The sequence below is a fragment of the Pectinophora gossypiella genome, chromosome 19 (genome assembly GCF_024362695.1).
Source record: "Pectinophora gossypiella chromosome 19, ilPecGoss1.1, whole genome shotgun sequence".
In the NCBI taxonomy this organism is placed as follows: Eukaryota; Metazoa; Arthropoda; class Insecta; order Lepidoptera; family Gelechiidae; genus Pectinophora; species Pectinophora gossypiella.
The window spans coordinates 12,900,368-12,923,498 of record NC_065422.1 but is presented as its reverse complement, the minus strand read 5'-3'; the positions used below and the strand labels follow the sequence as shown (position 1 = coordinate 12,923,498).

Here is a 23,131-nt window from a genome sequence, read left to right as displayed (position 1 = left end):
CTTTCCTATCTAGTTCTAACTAATCTAGATAAAGAAGATCCAGCAGATATAGAAAGGTTAGCTTAGCTGGCTAGATAGTCAGATTAAGATAGACAATCAATCAAAGACCGATATAACCGATAAAACTTGTATTGTTAAATATCGTCACCAAGGAATTAAAAAAAAGCCACTTGACAAGTTGTCAATTAGTTTGACAGTTTCTTTTGACAATATTGATGTGACGAATCATGAAAACAGTTTTCATATAATTAAAATTAAATTAATTCGTTTTCAGCGTAAATAATCATGTCGAACGTGAACACGGGGGAGTTGTTGAACTTCCAGGACTATTCTCCTGAACACAATGACAGGAGCGCGAGAATCGACGTGGAAGCAGTTCATACGAATCAGTATACCAATTCCATGTCTAATCCAAATTATTCTTACGAGCCCTATGACGAACCTAAAGTGACGGAAGAACCGGAAGCTCCACCTCAATGTAAGTATCTATTTACACGTTTACGACTAAAATATGACCATTGTGAACGAGTTATAATATTTCCATTGTCCTTTGAATGACTGCTTAGTTTGATGGTTTCAGCAATTGAAGCATAATCCTTGTAATGCTCACGTCTAATCCACAGCAAACCACAATTTCTGGACAATTGAATATTACCAGAAGTACTTTGATGTTCATACTGAGGAGGTGGTGGAGCGTATCATATCCTCAGTGCTTCCTCAGCGCGTGTCTCGGAACTACTTCGACGAGCGTATCAAAGGGAAGCCCGATTTGTACGGACCTATATGGATATCTGTCACCTTAGTATGTATTTTCCATGTGTTTTATTACATTTTTTTAATCTATCAAGCATACATATATGCAAAGTCTGAGCAACAAAAGAAATAAAGACTATAATGTTTATCTATTAACTAAATTATGTTCTAGTCTAGAAACTAGCTAAAGGATCACTAAACTTAAAAAAAATGGATGGTTACTAAAGGATCACTAAACTTATAAAGCTGTCCATCTTTTACTGACAAAAAACCTTTCTTCCTTGTCTTTTTTTTTTCTTTTTTTTTTATCATATCTGGTGAGGAGTTTATATACATTACTCCTCTGCCTACCTCTTCAGGTTACAGACATGTTATGTATTTTCAGATATTCACAATAGCAGTGAGTGGTAACATTTCTAACTACCTCCAGTCTGCTAACAAGGCTGTACACTGGCGCTATGACTTCCACCTGGTGTCCTATGCGGCTACTGCTATATCATGTTATGTGTGGATCGTACCGCTAGCTCTATGGGCTGCATTGAAGTGGACCACAGTGCCTGACGGTCAGGATGAGATTGAGACACAGGTTTGTACACAATTCTTTCATTTAACTTATAAATAAATTACAATTATGATTATGAATACATATCATCACTGGAAAGGCAAAATTACATAAACGCCAAAATATACTAAAATAGTAGTCCATGTTATAATATCTATTGCTAGACATAGAAATAAAAAAAACAATGTAATTTTATGTTGAAGTTTTCTAAATTCGATAAATGGGTAAAAAGTTATGATAAGAAATGAAAAAAATACTTAAAACAGCTTTTTTATAATTGGCATTTTGTCGCTCACGTAATTTCGCCTTTACGTTATTATTTATTAGAATGGGAATTTCAGTTGTGGTTTTAATGGTATCATTAGGATTTTGAGCTTGCAATACCAATAAATACAAAAGCTTTTTATAGGGCCCTAGCCCACGCCGACTTTTTGCAGTGGAGCTGTCGCGCGTTCGCATCGATGTAGAATCGCGATGCGGTCGCCCTCAACTGTGTGTCCTCGCCCACATAACATATAACAACATATCGTCCCTTAGCTTACAACACCGCTTAAGTCATTTTTACCAACTTTACAGGAGACGAAATAAAATGTCTTATTTAAAATATCTGTAGATTTTTTTATTGCTACTTAATACATACTCTAGTTAGCGGTTAATAAATAATTATTTTATACTTATTTTGACGATTTACTTTATTTTAACCTTTATTTTCTTCATCCAATGGCATTAATATGTAAAAACCGCCAATTTTCGACTTGAGCGGTGTTGTAAGCTAAGGGACGATATGAGTCAATGGTTACTTCCAGGGCCCCGATACCGACCCCGCCGGCGTGGTCGACGATTTCCCTCATTCAGCGCTTATCGCTATCGACCCACTAGGGTCGATTAATTCTTACAAATATTTTTCCTCTCAGACGACGCCCTGAGCCGAGGTTCGCGCCCAGCTGGGCACCCTCAGGCCTGTTGTCTTAAACGTTGTACCGGGTGAGAGCCTTCAGCGCTCCCCATTTGTCCGGCCAAGTAGTTAATGCCATCTGCGGCAAATCTACAATAAGTAACGTCAAAAAAAAATAATGGTTACTTGGAATAAATATTTATTATAACCCACGTTTCAGCCGCGAAACTTCGCGATGCAAACACGATTTAGTAACGCGGTTCTCCACCCACGCTCTCGTTCCCTCCATTTATCCTCCGCTGTCGTCCGACACTGTTGAGCGTTTGCATCGATACAGTCGCGACGTAGCGCGTTTGTAGCATCTCGTTAACTCGCGACAGAAACTCTACAAAAAGTCACGGCAAACAAGAGACCTGGGTTAAAAACGCTACTACATAAAGCAATTCATCTAAAAAAGTTTGCATTGCAGTTGTTTGCATTGCGCACTTACTTTCATATGCACAAATGTCAAATTGCAATATTGCTTTTTTAGCTGAATTGGCTACTTGACAGTTTTCGGATAAGTATTTTAAAAATTACAGACGCTTATTTTATACCTCTTAAAATATTTTATTTTCTCGAAAAAAGTTTTACATAATAGAAAAAAACGTATTTTTCTTCATTAATTTCAAATTTCGCGCGAAAATGGTTGGTCATGTGACATTTTGCCCAGTGACGTCACATTTCAAGAAACAAAGAAACTGTCAAACAGTGTAACTTCAAACCTGACAGATAGTTTTTGTTTATTTTGTGAAATGTGATGTCACACTTAAAGATGTTGGATGTTTTTTTTCTTTTCCAGACATCAAAAACACCAACAATGATCTCACTGTTCTGCCTCTATGGATACTCTCTCGCGATCTACATTCCAGTAGCAGTGTTGTGGACAATCCCCGTCTTGTGGCTGCAATGGTTGTTTGTGTTGATGGCCGCTTGCGTCTCCGGTGCCGTCCTCATCTTCTGGCTACTCCCGGCTTTGAGGAAATCGAAATACTTCTTCATACTAGTCGGATCTATCTTAGGGTTCCACTTTCTCCTTGCCACTGGATTTATGCTGTACTTCTTCCATACCCCATCAAGTGGTGTGATTCCTTCTACCGTCAGCCCGTCTGTAACTAGTGCAGCACCATAAAGATTATTATGCAAATGTAGTTTTTTTTATTCTTATTTTTTAATGAGGCTTTGAACATCCTGTGATCATGCCAGTCTCATTAATGTAGGTGTACTATAAGTTAGTTAGGTCAGTTTTGATAATTATCGACGTGATTTTATGTGGAGTAAGTATTTATCTATCATACTTGCACAAAATGAAGGTCTTATACGAGTATTTTTAGGATGGATTAAGCTCTGCAACTTATGAGCAACCTGGAAAAAGTAATGTGTCTAAGTAAAAGTGTAGTTTAAGACTTATGCTTTTACTATGGTTGCGTAGTCGTTTCCAGGTTGCTCAGTTTACGGTTCCCTAGCAGGATAACATTCACAGGTTGCTTTTTCATACAAATTCCATAGTAATTTCGTGTTTTGACGTTTAGTGAAAAGTAACTGATTTGACTAGTTGGAAACTAACTACCCTATTGTAACTTTTCACCAGGGATTTGTGGATATTATTTCATTGTATTATCAACGGTGATTGAGTCATGTTTCACGCGTGCACAGGAACTACTTACAGCCATGGTATAAGAAAACCAGGTATGTTCAATCCTATGACAAGCCGCCATTGCTAGCCTTTGATGACGTATATGTTACCACTGTGTTACCATTAAATTGGTATCACCAACATTCCAAGACGTAAATTTTATTATTGAAAATTAAGTGAATTACTGCCTAATGTATTTAATTACTATTACTTGTCACTTAAATAAAAGTCATTAAAATGCAAGTAACTCTTTTACTAAAAGTTCAAAATTTCCTAGCAAAGTAAATATAAAAACAATGATCAATGATGAAATGGCAACGCAGGGTGGGATGACGTCAGCTGGGCTAACCTTGAAATGTTAACTGTCAGTTTTGAGCATACCTGCCGAGTCTGCATGGCAATCGCGCTGCGCGCGGGCGAATTATATTGAGCGCTTCGACCAATAAACGATATGAATGCTATCTACGTAGATGGACGTCAAACGGCTATTGGTATTGTCGCGCCGGTTGTCATGCAGGCCCGGCTGGTGTTCTTATACCATGGTTACATCAAAGTGATTTAAGCATTTATGAGATAGTCATGTTTCTGTTTCTAACATTCCATTTGTAAGTATTGTATTAACTTTAGTATCAATACAACTTCTAAAATGATTATTATATGATTGATTATGTACAAAACACTATCTTATTTCGTTAGAATTGATATAAGCGATTTTGTATTTATCTTCTCTGTTTTCTAAAATAAAAATAGTCATGTTAATTGAAATGGTATTTTAATTAATAACTTTGTACAAAAACTCTGTTAAAATCAAAGTTTTTACATTATTTACAATGATAAATATTTTTTGCTAAATGCATAGCAATGTCTTGGTGACATTTTTAGGTCTAAAGTACATAAATAATTATGTCTCATGAGAGTTCATGACAATATGGTAAGGTTGTCATATGAGCAGTTCAATTTGGCGATGAAGTCTCTTTTAGGGATGTCCTTCTATATAGGTAAACCAGAATCTACACATAACAGTCTATTTTGATAATGCCAAGAAATAGTTGCATGGCCACCATAGAAGACAAATAGTCGCGCTGTGGTTCACCTCGGTACCGGACTTGTACCAATCTGTTATTAATTTATCTTAAGTGCAGTTTTCACTAACACAGTTGGCCCGACCATTATAGACGGCGATACGGCTAACTATCACGTTGGTCTAACAGAAAGCTCAGTGAATCGTGGTTACTTAGTTCACCTTGCGATGGATGTACCTCTTACTACCCCAATTAGGATTAATACCGTCTTCATCATAAGGGCACACGGGGCCCGTGCTCAGGGCCCCCATTCTCGGGGGCCCCGAAGGATCCACAATTTCTTTCACACATTTATTCTCAAAACATTTTTGTTAGGCACATTACACTTTTTTCACAAATCAGGAATCTTATCAGAAGGTTAGATTTACAAGGCATATCATATACTACGCCATTATCGATGACTGCGACTTTTCCAAAAACCAAAAAACCTATGCTGTATTTGATTACCTATAAATGGGTTCATAGGTACTTGTTAAAAAATTAAGTGTTTTTCTTTTTTTTACTTTCCAATTCGCTTTCTTTACTTTCAAAAAGGGCCCCAGCCTAGTTCAAGACGGCGCTAAGAAAATGCCATATTTGGTTTCAGTCAGCAATTGAGAAGGCACCAAAACTGCTCAGCCAGGGTTGTCTGCTGAACGAGGAAGCTGCGTCTTCTGGCGACGATTGGAAGGTACCGGAGAGCTCTGATAGCATGTTCGCTGAAAAAATAAAATAAAATTAGTATGCAACGATTTCAAATGCGACTTCAAAATGTAGCAGCGACTGGACTAAGCAGCATGGCCTCATGATCATAGCCTGTCTCTTAAATGAACATAGAAAAAATGGCTAAGCTACACTCCTTAGCACATCGGCGAAAAGTCGCCAGTATGTCGGTATTCTACAGACTGCACTTCAAGTAGTGTGCCCGCGATTTACACGAGCTCATTCCACCATTTCTTTTTATCTTCGGACTTCCCGACGTTCTATCCCTATTTGGTGGATATCCTAACTATTCGCACAAAGCGCTTCGCATCGTCCTTCATTATGCGCACTGCTAGGGAGTGGAATTCTTTGCTGTCTTCTGTATTTCCGAATGCATATAACCCGGGTGCTTTCAAGGCCAGAGTGAGGGCCCCGATATCGACCCCGCCGGCGTGGTCGACGATTTCCCTCATTCAACGCTTATCTATCGACCCACTAGGGTCGATTAATTCTTTCAAATATTTTTCCTCTCAGACGACGCCCTGAGCCGAGGTTCGCGCCCAACTGGGCACCCTCAGGCCTGTTGTCTTAAACGTTGTACCGGGTGAGAGCCTTCAGCGCTCCCCATTTGTCCGGCCAAGTAGTTAATGCCATCTGCGGCAAATCTACAATAAATCACGTCTAAAAAAAAAGGCCAGAGTGAACAGGCACCTTCTGGGCGAGCTCCATCTTAATAATAACACTATCGCGAATGTTTTTCGACTAACTTAATGCGATCATTAACCAGAAAACACCACTTCGCATTGATTATTTAGATTATTCAATGAAGGAAGCAACCGTCCCGTTTCCGTTCCCGCCAAAAAGTCCCCCAGAGGTGGACATGACGCTGTTACAATAGTAAGTAAACAATTACAGTGTTGCTACAAAACACAAACTAAAAATAAACTAGGTTTGAAATAGTATTTCGCGCCATGAAAGAAGTCGCCGGATTTTAATGAAACTAACTTGACAAGTCATAATAATTCTATGCAGAATCTGCGAAAGTAGCGCCGCGGCGTTCGGCACATATTTCGTATACGGATTGTATTTTAAACATAGTTTATCTTTTAGTCTTTGTTCATGACAACCTGAAAATGAATACAGTGAAGGATGAAATTAGGGGTTCAGTCCTAAACTACCAAGCAAGGCTGAAAAAACATCCCAATGAATTGGCAATCCAGCTTACCAGTCAAACTTATAGGAAGCGACTCAAGAGAAAAGATATACTGGATCATTGGAGACAAACCATTCCTGGTTTAGCGATGCTATGCGTCAAAACTGTATACCTACTCAAAGTTTATCAAATAAATAAAAAAAAAAAAAAAATCAGAAGAATGAGTGGTCATAGATTAGCTAATCATGAGTAGCTGTCTTCGCTGGAAGACACACTCTACCTGACAATACACTTATACCAAATCTGCTCATAGTAAACAAAAAAAAAAAGATACTGATGGCAGATATAGCCAGGAAAAAAAAAAGTCTTTGTTCTGTAGTAACACTGTTTAAGTCTGAAAGGAGGGACAATCTACTGACCATAGAGCTCGCTGTGCTGCAGGCCGCGCATGGTCTCGCAGAACTGCAGTAGGTGGCCCTCGTTGTGGGCAAGCTGCGACGTGAACTCCACGTCTCGTAGGACACACTGGTACAGGATCAGTATGCCGCTCCTGCATGTTGCTAGTAGCCTGGTACTTGTGGGGGTGTCTTCTGAAACTTTAACGTATTTATTTTTTTTGAAAAGGTTTTGTAAGATCTACTCTGAACCGGCGTGCGTGTATGCGATTGATGAATGTGGAGGAAGTAAGAGAAGTGTGTCAGGATCGAAGCAAATGGAATTCTACAGTATCTGCTTACCCCGGTGGGAAATAGGCGTGAGTTTATGTATATTTTTTAAATACAGCTTGGAAAGGTCTCGATGAGGTGTGGGTGCTTAGTTCATCGTGAGATGGATGTACCTACTACCTAAATTAGGATATAGTCGTGAGCCTATGTTATGTTAGCTTGGAAAGTATGTTTAATTTAGAGGACAATTCTCAAAGGTGTGTGGACAAAAAGATCAGGATCCCCCCTCTCCAAATTATTTATTTGATTTTTAATGATTGATATAATATTAGGGGTCTAAATAATTGTTAGTAATCATACTACAGAAGATCTGTCATTATTATCAATACCATGTTAGGTATATAGTAGTGATGTGCCGGATCGTTAAAAATTTATATCCGCGGATACGGATCTGAATACGGATATTTAGTGTAAAGATCCGCGGATACTGATACGGATCTTAATTTTCTTATTCGATATTATTCGATAACCCTGACACGGTTGATAAGGTTGGTTATAAATCCACACGATAAGCAGATGAAAGTTCTTCTTCTTCTATCGTGTGGGTTGTGAATTGGAGTACCAACCTCATCAACCCTGGTGTCAGGGTTACTATTGAGCCGCCAAAGGCCCCTGACATGACTCATATAACGACTACGTACTTACACCAGTAAGTATTAACCGGGACCAACGGCTTAACGTGCCTTACTTTCGGACAACCAGGTGATCAGCCTGTAATATCCTAACCAAACTAGAGGCCACAAAGTATTTTTTTTTGTGATATGTCCCCACCGGGAATCGAACCCAGGACCTCTGGATCGTGAGCCCAACGCTCAACCACTGGACCACAGAGGCCGTTGAAAGTACTGGTACCCATGCAGTCCACATCATTTCTGTGATTTTTTGACCACCCTCATTTATTTACCTTTTTAGTAATTTACCTTTTGCAACAATATCCTTCAACATAACAGCGCATATTCTCAGCGCGTAAACTATAACTTGTAGCAATATTAGTTGACAGTCACATCTGAAAATAAAACACAATAAAATGAGTTTAAAAGTAGTGGCAAAAAGGTATAGCATTTAGCTTAAGTTTATGTATGACAAAAAAATATTCCGATCCATGAGTGGTGTGGTTACACTTACGCCATCTATTGTCGCCGAAAATTATATAGCGAGGGTCCCAACACCCTAAATTTAAAAAAAAACATAGAAGTGTAGACACAAACAACATTGTCGAAATATCGGGAGTCTCATATCCCTATTTTAAACGCGGTAAGAACCCGTTATTATGTGTTTTAATTATGATAATAACCGCAAAAATTTAAAACAATGCATGATTATCACGTGTTCAGCGGTGAAGGAAAACATCGTGAGGAAAACCCACATTCCCGAGAAATGCATTTTCGGAGGTATGTGACCTAACCTGTGTTGGGCTGGTTTTCCCTTCGCGGGTTGGAAGGTCAGACAGGCAGTCGCTTCTGTAAAAACCGGACCTACTAAATCTTCAGGTTAGGTAAGTGGACCCTGTGAAAAACACGATAATGCTAGGGTGATGAGAAGATAGAAGGAAAGAGAGGAAGGGGAAAACCAAAAATAGCTTACATGGAACAAATTAAAGAGAAGGCGAACATCGTGTCTTATAAGGAAGTCAATATCACGGAAGTTAATAGCCAATGCTACACCGACAAGAGCGTGGCTCTTAAATTGATGATGTTACATTACATTTGGCTTACAAATAGCTGGCGAGAAATGGGTATTTACTATGCACCTTTGCCTACTCCGGTTTTTTTTATTTTCTAAGTGAAGAGCAAAAATAAAAGAACAATTTACCCGGGTAATTTCTCGTAATCTCCTATAAGAGTACCATCAGTAGTATTGCTATATAAAGTGATAAGGTCCCGCGTTGTATTCACTGCTTGTTCAATCAGCCACTGACTCTCTATACATTTGAGAGATACCTCCACTTGTTTTAACAGGATTTGTACATAACACGAGTCTGAAATTAATAAGAAATATTAGTACTCAATATTCTTGATAGATGGCGCCGTCGCGTCGTCGATTTAATGATAATCTCTCTCTTTATTTAAGAGTTGCGCTCTTGTCGGTGGAGTAATCGCCTTCATTACTCTATAGATAGGGCGTGTAGAACGGTGGTTGCTCCAATCGCCTTCTGTTCCGCAGTACACCGACCAATTTCTCAATCGGTGATAATAATACATATACGTAGATTAAATTTCGTATGGACAAGAGGACCCGGTGGTGTGATGGTTAACACGCTCGTCCCGGCTTGACTAGAGCTTTAACACGCTCGTCCCGGCTTGACTAGAGCTGCGGGTACAAGTCAGATTTTTTAGATTTAATTTTCTCTTTGTGAGTTTCCCTAAGCACGGTCGAGTGCTAAAAAAACAAAAATCCTGACATGATTTTTATTTTACACATACATAAACTGACGCCTATTTCCCACTGGACAGAGAGCAGAGACAATAGAATAGTAATATAGGAGAAGCAATTTCTTTTTTTCCTGTAATTTGGATATCGTCAAATTGTTTTTTTTTAGGTCAATTGTATACTTGTTTTAAACTATTAATGAATACAAATACATACACAACAATTAACCATAAACAAGAAAGGAAATAGTAACACTTATTGAACATTTTATTGTATAAACATTTACAAGGGGAAAACTTATGCGGCCTTATCGCTTAAAGCAATCTATTCCAGACAACTTGGTAGATAACATATATACTGGCAGTGTAGTGGACAAATAAATAGATAGATAACTTGTCACACAGACCTCACGACTCAGTGTCGCCATCTATGGGACGTCAAGAGGAATTTAAAGTCCAGCTTACCTCTTTTATACAACAAAACTCCTTGGTCATAGTCCAGTCGTAGGTTCCCAGTAGTCCCTCCAGGGCACAGTTTCGGCAAAAAATCCTTTCCTTTGGACAATATCCTTAATATTTTTAATACTTGACAGGATACAAAAAGCAAGGGCCGTGATGATATGATGCTTCGTAATATGTCTATGGTGTTTTTGTACTCATTTTGGTGTATAAGACTGTCTATTACTCCTGTTATTGATAAGAGTAGTCCGCTGTATAGTAAGGCACATGACTGGAAACAAGAAATAATTTGAAACTTCAGAAATCAAAATCATTCAATCAATCAATAATACCCTAAACGTTACGTCATTCAACATAATTATCATGGAGAAACTTATTGAAGGTCAATGTGACATTTTTGAATCTACGTCATTTCGCAAGGTGTTATGGCTGAGGAGATGAAATGACGAGAAACTGCAATAGCAAAACATCTTTTAAATCAATGTAGGTATACTTTACAAGTGATTTAATAACTAGAGGAACACATTTAACACCACGCATTTTTTTGTCATTTAGGATGTGGCTGAGCCAATTAGTTGGCCAGCTAGTTCCGCCCACATGCAACAGATGGCGCCACATTCAATAGTGCATTCTTGAAGCAGTCGTGAAACGCGCTATCGAAGTTTACACAGCGAGACGCAATATATACAACTACCAACATGACACCGTTGGATCGTCGATCCCTAGTCACACTATCAACTTGTGTCTAGCGAGGTACTATGCTCTGTTCGGTACCCCGAAGGCATCCTTTGGCGGCAGCTCATCCCCTCATTAGCTTTCATTATATTGTTATAAAATATTTACGTACCGTACTATCTAATAAGCCACAAATCTTGTGTATAATTTCCAAGCACTGTAAACATTGATCCTCGTATTTCTTGAACGACTGTACGTCGGTACAGGTTCGTATAATAACCGCCAACACTGCGGTCATACGTCGAGCAAGCATAGCTTGCTCTTCTTTGTATAAAGGTCTGAAAATAATATTACTATGATAAATTCTAAACACTAAAATAAATAATACCGGGTTCTTTCCGCCTCAAATTAGGAATATGATACTCCTGATATTTCGAATCTGTTGCCAGTTGTGTTTTAAAAAAATTGTGATCTCAATTTTTAACCGAATTGATATTATACTGAAAGAAAACGTGGTTTTGTTCACGAAAATCATGGCAGAATGGGTGTTTCAAAAAGTGTGTGAGAAAATTAAACAAGTAGGTACCCATACAAGTAGGGATAGTTCAGGCATTATTCTGAGTTGATATCAAGTGGAATTTAATAGCCTTTAAAATTTTTTATTCTCTCGAAAAACCTATAGAAAAAAAAAAATATAATATACACTTCTCATCAAAAAAATCGAAACACCTTGCAAGTTTACGTTTTGTCAGGATTATCAGAAAAATGTGTACATTTAGGAATAAATGTTAAATGTCGTTTAATAGTGAGTAATATGAGCTTATCAAATCTTAATGTTAATGTTCTAAATTTAAATGAATTTTTCATAGGTTTCGTATTTTGTTAAATGAGTCATTTTTATTCCGTATGGAGTATAAAGGAAATGGATAAAACAACACACGTAAATGAAAAAAAAAGCTAAAAAACGTTTATTTAATAACTTGTATTCCCTCCCCGAGCTCTAATTACTGCTTCCATACGGTTCTTCATCGATCGGATGAGAGTCACGATCACATGCTGTGGTATATTGTCCCATTCCTCTTGGATTGCATCTTGCAGCTGGCTAAGTGTTTCTGGGGCAGGATCTCTTGCTCGAATTCGTCTCTTTAATTCATCCCACAGATGTTCAATGGGATTCATGTCCGGGCTTCTTGCTGGCCATTCCATAATAGATATCGACTTCGTTAAGATAATCTCGTACGACGCCCGCGGTGTGAGCCCTAGCATTGTCGTGCATGAATATGAAGCCGTTGCCAATAAAATGTGCATAGGGCATCACAATAGGGTTTTCATCTCGAGCTCCTCTGTGCTTCGGAAGGCACGTTAAGCCGTTGGTCCCGGCTGCATTAGCAGTCGTTAATAACCATCAATCCGCACTGGGCCCGCGTGATGGTTTAAGGCCCGATCTCCCTATCCATCCATAGGGAAGGCCCGTGCCCCAGCAGTGGGGACGTTAATGGGCTGATGGTGGTGGTGATGGTGAGGGCATCACATGAGGCTCGAGACACTCTTCGACGTACCGATGACAGTTTAGTGCAGGCAGACGTGGCCCAGACACGAAAGCAAGCTCTGTCTTACCGTCGGCGCTGATTCCTCCCCAAACCGTCCACGAACCGCCACCATAGCTGACCTTTTCTTCAATGCAGCATTGTGCATAGCGTTCTCCGTCTCTTCTGTAGACCTTGTTCCTTCCGTCGTTACCATACAGCATAATTTTACACTCATCAGAAAAGAGAACTTTGCTCCACTGTAGGTATGACCAATTTAGGTTCTCACGTGCAAAGTTAAGGCGCGCTCTTCGATGGTCTGCAGTTAATTTCGGCCCATTTGCTGGCTTATGCGGTACCAGTCCACGATCCTTCAACCTTCTTCTAATTGTAGAGTCACTTACAGTCACCCTTCGTACAACACGAAGCCGCTGCTGCAGTTGAAAAGCGTTAAGGCGTCGATTTCTTAAAGAAGTTGTTACAATAAATCGATCATCTCGCTCAGAAGTGACCCGATTCCTGCCAGATCCTGAACGGCGCGTGAACAAACCAGTCTCCCGATAACGTTTATAGACTCTATGAACAGATGACAGGCTTAGATGCAGTCTTGCAGCCACAACACGCTGACTAAGGCCAGAATCCAGCAATGCCACAACTTGGGCGGCTTCTGTGGGCGAAGTATCCATACGTTTTAGAAAAAAAAACCTTTTTTCAGACGTCCCAAAGTCACAGTATTGAAATAAAAAACAAAAAGTTTAAGGATAGGCGCCAATTTTTAGTTTTTAAACGCTAAATGTACTCCAACCCTAAACACACATTTGTCTCAAAACAGTGATTCATTTCGTTTATAAGATAAACAAATGAAATTCTAATTTTGAATTTAGAATTTTCGCTTATTACTGTAATGGCCAAACTGCCAGCTATACATTTATATATTTTTTTTCATCGTATGAATTCTTTTTTGTGTTAAATTCGGACAGAAACAATGAAAACGGAAGTGTTTCGATTTTTTTGATGAGAAGTGTATAATATAATATCGAAGTAATTCATTTAAGAAAGCAATATTGCAATTTGACATTTGCGCATATAAAGGTAAGTGCGCAATGCAAACAAATGTCAAATAGCAATATTGTTTTCTTAAATGGATCAGCAATATAAAAATATATTCTGTACTAACTTTCCACGCAGCAGATCCCGCTCGGCCACGACTGACAGCGTGGCGGTGGCGTCCACATACTTCTCATCCATCTGTTTGAGGAAAGACGTCGTCACTTTCTGCGCCACCAGCTCCAACTGGCTGCAGGCTTCTTGCAGCACTGACTTTATTAGACATAGGATCTAGAAGGAGACGTTACACTCTAAATCGTAATTTTTTACTTAACGAACGTCACATCCGCCTAAAAGTACTAAAGCTTCTCACAACCTATACAGGGTGTTAGTGACATCGTAACGAATACTCAGGGAGATGATTCAGGCCATGATTCCGAGTTAATATCAAGTGGAATTTTTCGTCGCAAAATTCATGATTTTTTTAAAATTATTTTCAATTATATACTTTTGCGATGAAAAATTCCACTTGATATTAACTCAGAATAATCAGCTGAATCATCCCCTCAGTATTCGTTACGATGTCACTTACACCCCACACAAGTACATACGGTAGCCATACAAGTAGGTATGGGTGTTAGTGACACCGTAAAGAATACTGAGGGGGATGGTTCAGACCATGATTCTGAGTTGATATCAAGTGGAATTTTCAGTCAGAATTTTCCTGATTTTTTTTTTGTTTTTTTTTTTAATTATTTTCAATTCCATACTTTTGCGATGGAAAATTCCACTTGATATCATCTCAGAATCATGGCCTCAATCACCCCTCAAAGTTTTCGTTACGATGTCACTAACACCCTGTATAGTCGGGGAAAATAAGCTGCAAGAAAAATCTCGCCACAGGACCCTAGACATTATTAAACATAAACATAAAATATTGTTATTCATCTTTGGAACATAGATAACTGATTGAGTATAGGAGATATTTATTATGATATAATACAGGGTGTTAGTGACATCGTAACGAAAACTTTGAGGGATGATTCTGAGTTGATATCTTTGACGTCACAGGTTGCGTTTTCATGCGAATTCCATAGTAATTTCGTGTTTTGACGTTTAGTAAAAAGTAACTGATTTGACTAGTTAGACACTAGCTTATTACAACTTACATGTGTAAAACACCTCTCGTCCCCGCTCCCCGCGGCGAGGCTGGTTAAGTCTTCGTGTAGACTGCTGATGGCTACCTTAGTCCCGCGACTCTGTCTCTCCGCTGGTGTGCTGGGTATGCGGTGGAATGTGCTGTAGATCCTGTAGAATGGAATATTTTTTCTTTTATTTGACATTCTCTTCGCGCGTTGTGAGGTGGAGTACCAACCTCATCAACCTTTGTGTCAGGGTTTATTTGATATTGAAAAGTGTATATTGTTTGCCTTATATTGAAAACCTCGCAATTGACAAATTGGTTTCAACGTAGGTAAAAAATTGTGGTCTCAATTTTTACTCAGATTGAAAATTAGTGAGGGAATTTCCAGACTACGTTCCTCCAAAAGAATATAGATAGCGCTGTACAGATTTGTCTTCGTTTAACCTTCCTCCTGTCATGGGGTGTGTCATGTTTATAACCCCCTCCCTGGGCGACAGGTTGGGTCATGGGTGGCCACTGCAATTTTATCTAATTTTGTACGGAGATAGGTTGTCTGCGACCTGGTGAGCCCCCCACCCCGACATAAAAGCTGGATCGGCTCCTATCTCCTGTGAGGGGCGGGCCGATATAAACTAAATAAAAGTAGCTAAAAGTACACTTTGCCTGCATTTGTTCTGGGAGAGGTCTGTCTGTTTCTGCAGCTTCTCATTATATTCGAGTATAGAATGTTGCTCTGTGGTCGGTTCCAATACTATTGGCAGCATAGCCGTCAGTTGTGAGGGCTCTGGAAACAGAGACAGATTGAGAAATTAAGTTGTGAAAATAAAATGTTAAACACTGAGCTAAATCTATGATTTTTAACCAACTTCATTTTTCTTATCAGTTTGTGTTCACTTATCTATCTATTTTGTAGGATCACAGTAAAACATATACTTATTATTCTCATTTTGAAATTACATGAATGAAGTTGCAAATAAAAATAGTATTTATGTTTGTTGTGATATTATTATAAAATTATAGACACCTAGATAGCCAAGGATAGAAAAGACAATAGTTGTTTTTATATTTGGCTCTGCCCACTCCATTACGGATTAAGGTAAAGTTTATGTAGGTATGTAAAAGTAGATATCCAAGACAAAAAATGTATATAAAAACTCTCATCCAGTTCCGAATCAAAAGATCTAACAACATTTCACAAATAAAAATGTTTAGAATATTAATCACTCCATTTCTTTTTATATCACACTCAACTCACCCGATCTATAAGTCTTGTTGAGCTTCAGAAAATGTGCTTTATCTTCAGTTTGTATGCAACTAGATGTCACCTTCACTCTTCTTGGTGGAGCGTAGTCACTTGTACTGGTGTTGTGTTTATGACTGCAGGATAATTACGAAAAAATACAAATTACGATAAGATATATGCAGGGTGTAAGTGACATCGTAACAAATACTGAGGGGGATGAATCAGCAGCGGAGTTAATATCAAGTGTTTACGATGGAAAATTCTCTCCGAATCATTCCTCAAAGTTTTCGTTACAATGTCAGTAACACCCTGTATGTATATCTTATGGGGAATCACAAGTCAAATTACAGCCACTTTTAAAACAAAGTCCTTGGATATGATGGACTTTATCCTCGTAAGGATCTGGATTTTAATAGGCACATGGGCCTTGCGACCATAAGTAGAATCTATGTAGGTTAATGGTTTTCCAGTTACCTGGAGTTCACGTCATTGGCAGTGACAGTGACTTGCGTCAGCTTCACCTTGTTGGATTCCAGCATGCGACACCTCTCCTTTACACTGATTATCTCCAAATTCTGAAAGTTTCCACAATGCTTAGTTACAGAAAAATGAACATACATACAACAAAAATAATAATAATAATAAAGTTTATTTATGTAAAACCTGTGACACACATATACATTAACATTAAATGTATATGTTAACGTATGTTTAACGTTTTAGGGTGTTGTGAAGATTGTGTTACCTTAAAGTCTAACTGGGTCCTCAACTCATGCATCTGTCCATTGGCTGCAGCCAGTTTCTCCGTCCACTCCATCTGAACCTTCTCCTGAGCTTTTATTTTCTCCATCCTGGCATTGTCTACGGCCACCTGACATGACTTCAACTGAGTTCTCAGTATTGAAGCCTCACCTTCCTTTGTCACACATTTCTCCAACAACTTCCCATTCTCTGACTTCAATTTAGCATTCTCTTCTTGAAGTTGAAGCAGTTGTCGGTACACATATTCGGAATCCTGGCTTTTGTATATTTTTTCATTGTCATTATTAATGTCTGTGCTACATTTAAATGTATTGAATATCGAGTTTAGGTCCACACTTTGATGTTTTGGTAGAACTTTTGAAGTCATGCCTGGTAGTGGAGATGATATACGGTTGTATTTGTCTTTTAGGTTAGTAGATATTACACTGGAGGGAATTGAGCTTGGTTTCTTAAACGTAAAGCCTGCTTTCGACGTGCTGGGTCCAGGTTCAGATATCTGTGTATTCTGTGTACTTGTTGAACCAGGCTGCATACACATACTATAGTCTGGGAGAGAACTAATGTCGTTATAAGCATCTTCGCACGCTTGGCTGGCCAGCAAAAGGATCTCATCATCATTGTCATCTCCCCAGTTATCTTTATCAGACTCTGTGCGTCAGAAAACGTAAAAAAACATAAAAAATATAACCTAATAAGTTAATGTTTCTTTGTAAAGTTAAATCGTATACCAAAGAAATTGTGCGATTCCTGATGGACTACTATAAATTTTACGTGTTTAATTACATAAAATATGATGGTAAATCGAATCTTTACCTTTATTTGGACCATTTTGACTCAGCGGAAAATTATGATCTGAGACAGTGACATCCAATTTAGCCCTTTTTCTATCACCATTTTGTTGAGGGAAAATAAATCGTTTCGACATTTTATACAATCCTTCCCTTGTTTATATACAAAACATAGAAAAATAATTTAATTTTGGCGGCACGTATTCGGTAAAATAACAAACATCTGTCACTGTATTTTTTTTCTGAAGCAAAAAGAATTTGTTTCTTTTCTTTTTTAATAATTACAGCGTGCCATAGATCTACTGACATGTCGGATAGTGACGCGAAAAAATATTTCTAGATTTACCGGTTTTCACAGCATTCATAGACAATTTTGTAAAATTAAAAAGTTTTCTTGCATGGAGTCTCTACTCTACATTATTATTTTGTCTGTGCTTTAGTTCGTCGTGGAATCTTGTGAAGAGAGGACGTATACGATGTCTGAAGGATATAAACTTGGTGATTTAGTATGGTATGTAGCTGAGAGTGGTGTTATTTGATAATGTTTGTGATGTTAGTGGCGAATGAATAACGAGTTCAATGTGTTTGTTTCAGGGCGAAGATGAAGGGGTTCAGCCCCTGGCCCGGTCGGGTAAGAAGCTTCGCTATTATCCACTTCTGAGTATAGAAATACTAATTATATTTTCCATTCTTAAGCACTTTTTGCATTACATAAAGTAAATAATATGTTCCGAAAGGCCTTTGTTGATAAGCTTGTCAAAATATAAACAATACTTTTATGGGCGGGAAATGCTCAATTAATACGTGTCAGGACGCTTAGAGACGCTATGACGCTGGTAATCTGCTTCTAGACTGAATGGAGACTCGGCAGCACGTAAACAAACAACCGTAGCAATAGTAATACTAGTTATATTGATAGATGTAAACATATACATTGATAACCTAATTATGTATGTTTGGGTATTTCAGGTAGCGATTCCTACGCCCGAGTTGAAGCCGCCGAAAAAGGCGAGCAATGTCCAATGCATTTACTTCTTCGGCAGTAATAACTAGTAAGTAACCACCTGTTACAGCTTTTCCATAGGTCAGAATCTTAGTCAGTTTCACTTAGATTAAGTATAGTTTTTTCACCCTTGTTGAGAACGTTGGTGTATTCTTTACACAAACGTAAAACTTTATCATATGAACTGTACTTTTACTTATAATTTACATAAGTTGTTGGGTGTGTTGTTATTAATTGTAAGATGTTAGCTATGCAGTGGAGATGAGACTGAAGAAAGAGATAGGTATACTTCTTATCGCCTATATCTTATAACCATAAGACAATTGTTTAAGTAATTATTAGTTTTTTAATTCGAAATAGCAATAATAATAATAGCATGCTATTTTCAGAAGCATTTTCTTAAAAATCAATTACTTAAAATTTTTTAGTGTGACCGCTATTCTGTGTAAGTGAGGAATGCTTTTGCTTATCTCAAATATCAAATACCATTATTGGGCACAGGCCCCCCTCAATCAACCGAAGGCGGTATGGAGTTATAGAGTTTAGAGTACTTAAATATTGTAGTAATATTTGCATTAATTTTTTAAGCAGGACTGGAATGAATCAGTGAATATAGTTCTTTAATATTGTGAAAACTTTCTTATTTTGTAAACTGTTTCCTACTCATAGGTAATGTTGTTATATATTATTATTATTAGCCTGTATGATCCTACAGCTGAGCAAAGGCCTCCCCATATCTTTCCAAGTATCCCAGTTCTGTGCGAGCTCTATCCAGTCTTTTCGATAACCTTGGAGATCATTGCGCCATCGTTTCCCGGGTCTACCACGTCTATGGTGTCCGTCCTGTGGTACCCAGTGCATGATGATCTTTGCCCATCATTCTGGATGCATGCGCTGCGCTCAAAAACCGGTATAGTTGACGTTGGCAGGAAGACCGCCAGGCTAAAGTGGGACTGGGCTGGACATGTGCGTGTTATATATATTGTTTTTTAAAATCCATACATAGAACTACATCTGACAAGATTCCAAGATTATTTCCCACCAATGGTTAGCATAGCAAACTGGTTGAGAGTATAATCTAATAAATAATAAGATCTCCTTATACACACATACACAAGATCAGGCCTATTTCCCATTCCGGTATGCAGAGGTCATGGAATTCCACTCACTACCATCCTGACACACCACTTTTGCTTCTTCCACTGTCATCGATCGCAGATTTAGAGTACTCTTTACCTGGCCTTTCATTATCAGAATCATTTATTCAACATAATTATCACAGATAAACTTGTTGAAGGTCAATTTAACATTTTTGAATCTACGTCATTTCGCAAGGTTGAGAAGAAATTGCAAGAAGCTGCAACAGCAACACATCTTATTATTTTTTTTTTATTACAATTAGGTAAAACATCCTGGATTTAATCGCAGTATGTATGTGCGCCTAGGCATTCCAAATCTACAACTTACACCGCCATCATAAACTACACTACTAAATTATTATAGTATTTATACAGGGTGCCCCATAAAAAAGTCATCAAATGGTAGTAGAAGATAGATCACCCAATATGTAAAACTAATTTGATTAGAATTTAAAAATATCCTTAGGTTAGCCAATTTTACTAAGTGTTATGCCATTTTAGAAACCCATTGAAATGTACAAGTTTTTAATGTAATGGTACAGGCCACTGTCTTTCTTTTTTTCGTAGAACAGCTTCTCAACGTTCAAAAAATACGTCTTAATAATGAAAATACCAAAAGAACTTGGCAACCATAATCAAAAAGTTTTATATATTATATTATACGTGAGCTTTATAATCATTAATTTAAGACCCACGCTCTTGTCGGCGTGGCATTTTTCATTCTTGTCTATCAAAGACCAATTCTTTGACTTCCTTATAAGACACGATGTTTGTTTTCTCTTTAATACGTTCCATATAAACACTCCTTGGTCTACTCCTCTCTTTCCTTTTAGCTTCCCTAAAAGATATATAACATAAACTGCCTATATACGTCCCACTGCTGGGCACAGGCCTCCCCTCAATCAACCGGAGGGGGTATGGAGCATACTCCACCACGCTGCTCCACTGCGGGTTGGTGGAGGTGTTTTTACGGCTAATAGCCGGGACCAACGGCTTAACGTGCCTTCCGAAGCACGGAATCATCTTACTTTTTCGGTCAATCAGGTGATTCAAGCCTGAAAAGTCCTAAAAGATATATTAGTCACCCAAAATCCCTTTTGAAAGACATAATTTCGCTAAGTACCTATATTATATACAGTTTAACAATTTAATCATGATTATCTGTGAAAACTAATATCAAAAGAGGCTGCAACTTGTTTTCTGGCGACTTACATGTCTGCTTACCCCGATCGGCATTTCGACCGTGTTGCTATGTATGTATTTCTAACTTACATTGAATCAATGTGGTGCAGTATGCTCCACACTCGCACACTTCTTCTCTCGTGTGGGTTAAGAGGTGGATTACCAACCTCATCAACCCTGGTGTCAGGGTTACTATTGAGCCGCGAATGGTCCATGGTCTAGAGGTTAGAGCGCGCAAGATAACAGTTTACTCAGTAATTAAATAGATGTATTTACTTTCATAAATCGCAGGTTAAAACATTTCAGGGATTGCCCTTTGACCTGTCGAGTCTGGACTTAAAACTAGGTCACCTAGAAATGTTAGCAGCTTCATTGATTTATACTCGTCTTAAACTGAAAACCATATAAGCGCCATTTTGAAAAATCAGTTTCTGATGTGATCTTTTTTCGTGTGGGTTGCGAGGTGGGATACCAACCTCATCAACCCTGGTGTCAAGGTTATTACTGAGCCGCCAAAGGCCCCTGACATGGCTCATGTAACGATTACATACTTACATCACTAAGTAGTATCCGGGACCAGCAACGGCGTGTGATGTGTTTCTGATGTGGTTTTGGTCAACAAAACCCCGAATTCTTTCATTTAATTCCAATTCCGGCACCTCCATTTGTTTTAACAGGATTTGTAGCACGAATATGAATCAGATGAATTAATTGATAAATTTTATTTTGTAACAGCCTACGTGGTTTAGTGGTTAGAGCGTTAGGCTCACGATCTGGAGGTCCGGGTTCGATTCCCGACGGGGACATTGTCGGAATCATTTTGTAAGACTGTCCTATGTTTGGTAAGGAAGAAAAAGTAAGATGATTCCGTTCTTCGGAGGGCACGTTAAGCCGTGGGTCCCGGCTATTAGCCGTAAAAAATACCTCCACCAATCCGCAGTAGAGCAGCGTGGTGGAGTATGCTCCATATCCCCTCCGGTTGATTGAGGGGAGGCCTGTGCCCAGCAGTGGGACGTATATAGGCTATTTTATGTTATGTTTATGTATTTTGTAATGTGGAATTTGAATATCATCGCCTTGTAGTGAAAAAGACGTAAGTGACTTTTCGAAAAATGTTTTGTCATTCTTATGAGATTTTTTTCTACAAAACCTCGTAAAATATATTATTTTTATGATTTTGGTTTGTTTTTCTTTTTGTTTTGGATATTTTTTTTTCTGTGTATTGATTTCCGTGTGGTTTCTGTCCTGTGTTAAATGTAATGTACCTGTCTGTCTGTGTCTGTGGTATACGGGAATAATAAATTTCCATTTCACCTGGATTGAGGCTAGCTAGTATATTGCGAGGTTTTGTTAACAAAAGTCTAACTTACGTGGTTTTACCTATGGCGGCGTTATTAGATTCATACAGCCATATACATTATACATACATACAACAGATGCATTGTTTTGATAACTTTCGATAGTTCTATCGAACTGCGGTCATCTCGTGGACTTTTTAGGATACCTATAGAGAGTAAAAATTACATAGCATGACACCTGTGTACCCGAAGGGTAGGCAGTGGAGCTAAATATGAGTACATTTTCTCTGCTGGACCAGGAATATATAAAAATATATAAGCAGCCTATATACATCCCACTGCTGGGCACAGGCTTCCCCTCAATTAACAAGAGGGGGTATGGTGCGTACTCCACCACACTGCTCCAGTGCGGGTCGGTGGAGGTATTTGGGCTAGTAGCCCGGGACCAACGTCTTAGCGTGCCTTCCGAAGCACGGAATCATCTCAATTTTTCGGACAATCAGGTGATTCAAGCCTGCAAACCTTACTAAACAAAGCATAGTCTCACAAAGTGGTAAGTGAGAAGGAATAGGTAATTAAAAAAAATATGATTGAATCAATCGAATGGACGGGTATTCGAAATATTCGATTGCAGAAATTAGCTCTACGTATTAATCTATTGAAAAAAGAACATGAATTAAATTTCATAATATTTAGTTTTTTATACTATGAAATAAATACATTTGTACTTCATCTAAAGCCTTTTGAATAATGAGTAACTTAATTTTAACTTAAATTCATAAGGATAATAATCACCTAGTTTTCTGTTAGACCAAAATGATGGTGTGCCGTGTCGGCGGCTCCGTCTATAATGGTCGATCCAACTGTGTTAGTGAAAATTGCATTGACGAATGATCTCTTGAATACCTACCCTGTATGGAATCATTCCAATAATTGTATTGTTATTTTTTGGAACAATCATCCATCACAA

The 23,131-nt window shown here is 38.3% G+C and overlaps 3 protein-coding genes across 9 annotated transcripts in view; 2 read left to right on the top strand and 1 right to left on the bottom strand.

Annotated features, from left to right (window-relative positions):
- Positions 1-192: 192 nt before the first annotated feature.
- On the top strand, positions 193-4,169 carry LOC126375708 (protein YIPF2). Its single transcript, XM_050022805.1, has 4 exons — positions 193-478; positions 624-802; positions 1,139-1,339; positions 3,052-4,169. The coding sequence occupies exons 1-4, from the start codon at positions 286-288 to the stop codon at positions 3,379-3,381; spliced, it is 903 nt and encodes a 300-aa protein (XP_049878762.1). The 5' UTR covers positions 193-285; the 3' UTR covers positions 3,382-4,169.
- On the bottom strand, positions 4,091-17,773 carry LOC126375647 (uncharacterized). Of its 3 annotated transcripts, XM_050022687.1 has the most exons (14): positions 17,565-17,773; positions 16,735-17,399; positions 16,464-16,564; positions 16,002-16,123; positions 15,410-15,530; positions 14,772-14,910; positions 13,733-13,893; positions 11,202-11,367; positions 10,361-10,625; positions 9,339-9,504; positions 8,447-8,532; positions 7,221-7,397; positions 5,544-5,665; positions 4,091-5,512 (listed from the first exon to the last, which is right to left on the bottom strand). In XM_050022687.1, exons 1-13 carry the CDS (start codon positions 17,674-17,676, stop codon positions 5,550-5,552), a joined length of 2,397 nt encoding a protein of 798 aa, XP_049878644.1. In that variant the 5' UTR covers positions 17,677-17,773; the 3' UTR covers positions 4,091-5,512; positions 5,544-5,549. The 3 variants fall into 3 exon arrangements, with proteins under 3 accessions (XP_049878644.1, XP_049878643.1, XP_049878645.1); XM_050022686.1 differs by having other exon boundaries at positions 4,091-5,665; XM_050022688.1 differs by having other exon boundaries at positions 4,091-5,665; positions 7,221-7,391.
- A 211-nt stretch (positions 17,774-17,984) lies between these two features.
- Positions 17,985-23,131, top strand: part of LOC126375676 (putative oxidoreductase GLYR1 homolog) — a 342,593-nt gene continuing 337,446 nt past the window's right edge. For 4 of the 5 annotated variants that reach the window (XR_007567633.1, XR_007567632.1, XM_050022753.1 and 1 more), the window contains exons 1-3: positions 17,992-18,050; positions 18,134-18,170; positions 18,509-18,591. Coding sequence is in view for 3 of the 5 variants with exons in the window: in XM_050022753.1 (XP_049878710.1) it covers positions 18,016-18,050; positions 18,134-18,170; positions 18,509-18,591 (155 nt within the window). In the remaining 2 variants the exon portion in view is untranslated. Of the gene's footprint in view, positions 18,051-18,133; positions 18,171-18,508; positions 18,592-23,131 lie in introns of all 5 variants that reach the window. The other variant, XM_050022751.1, reaches the window with a different exon arrangement.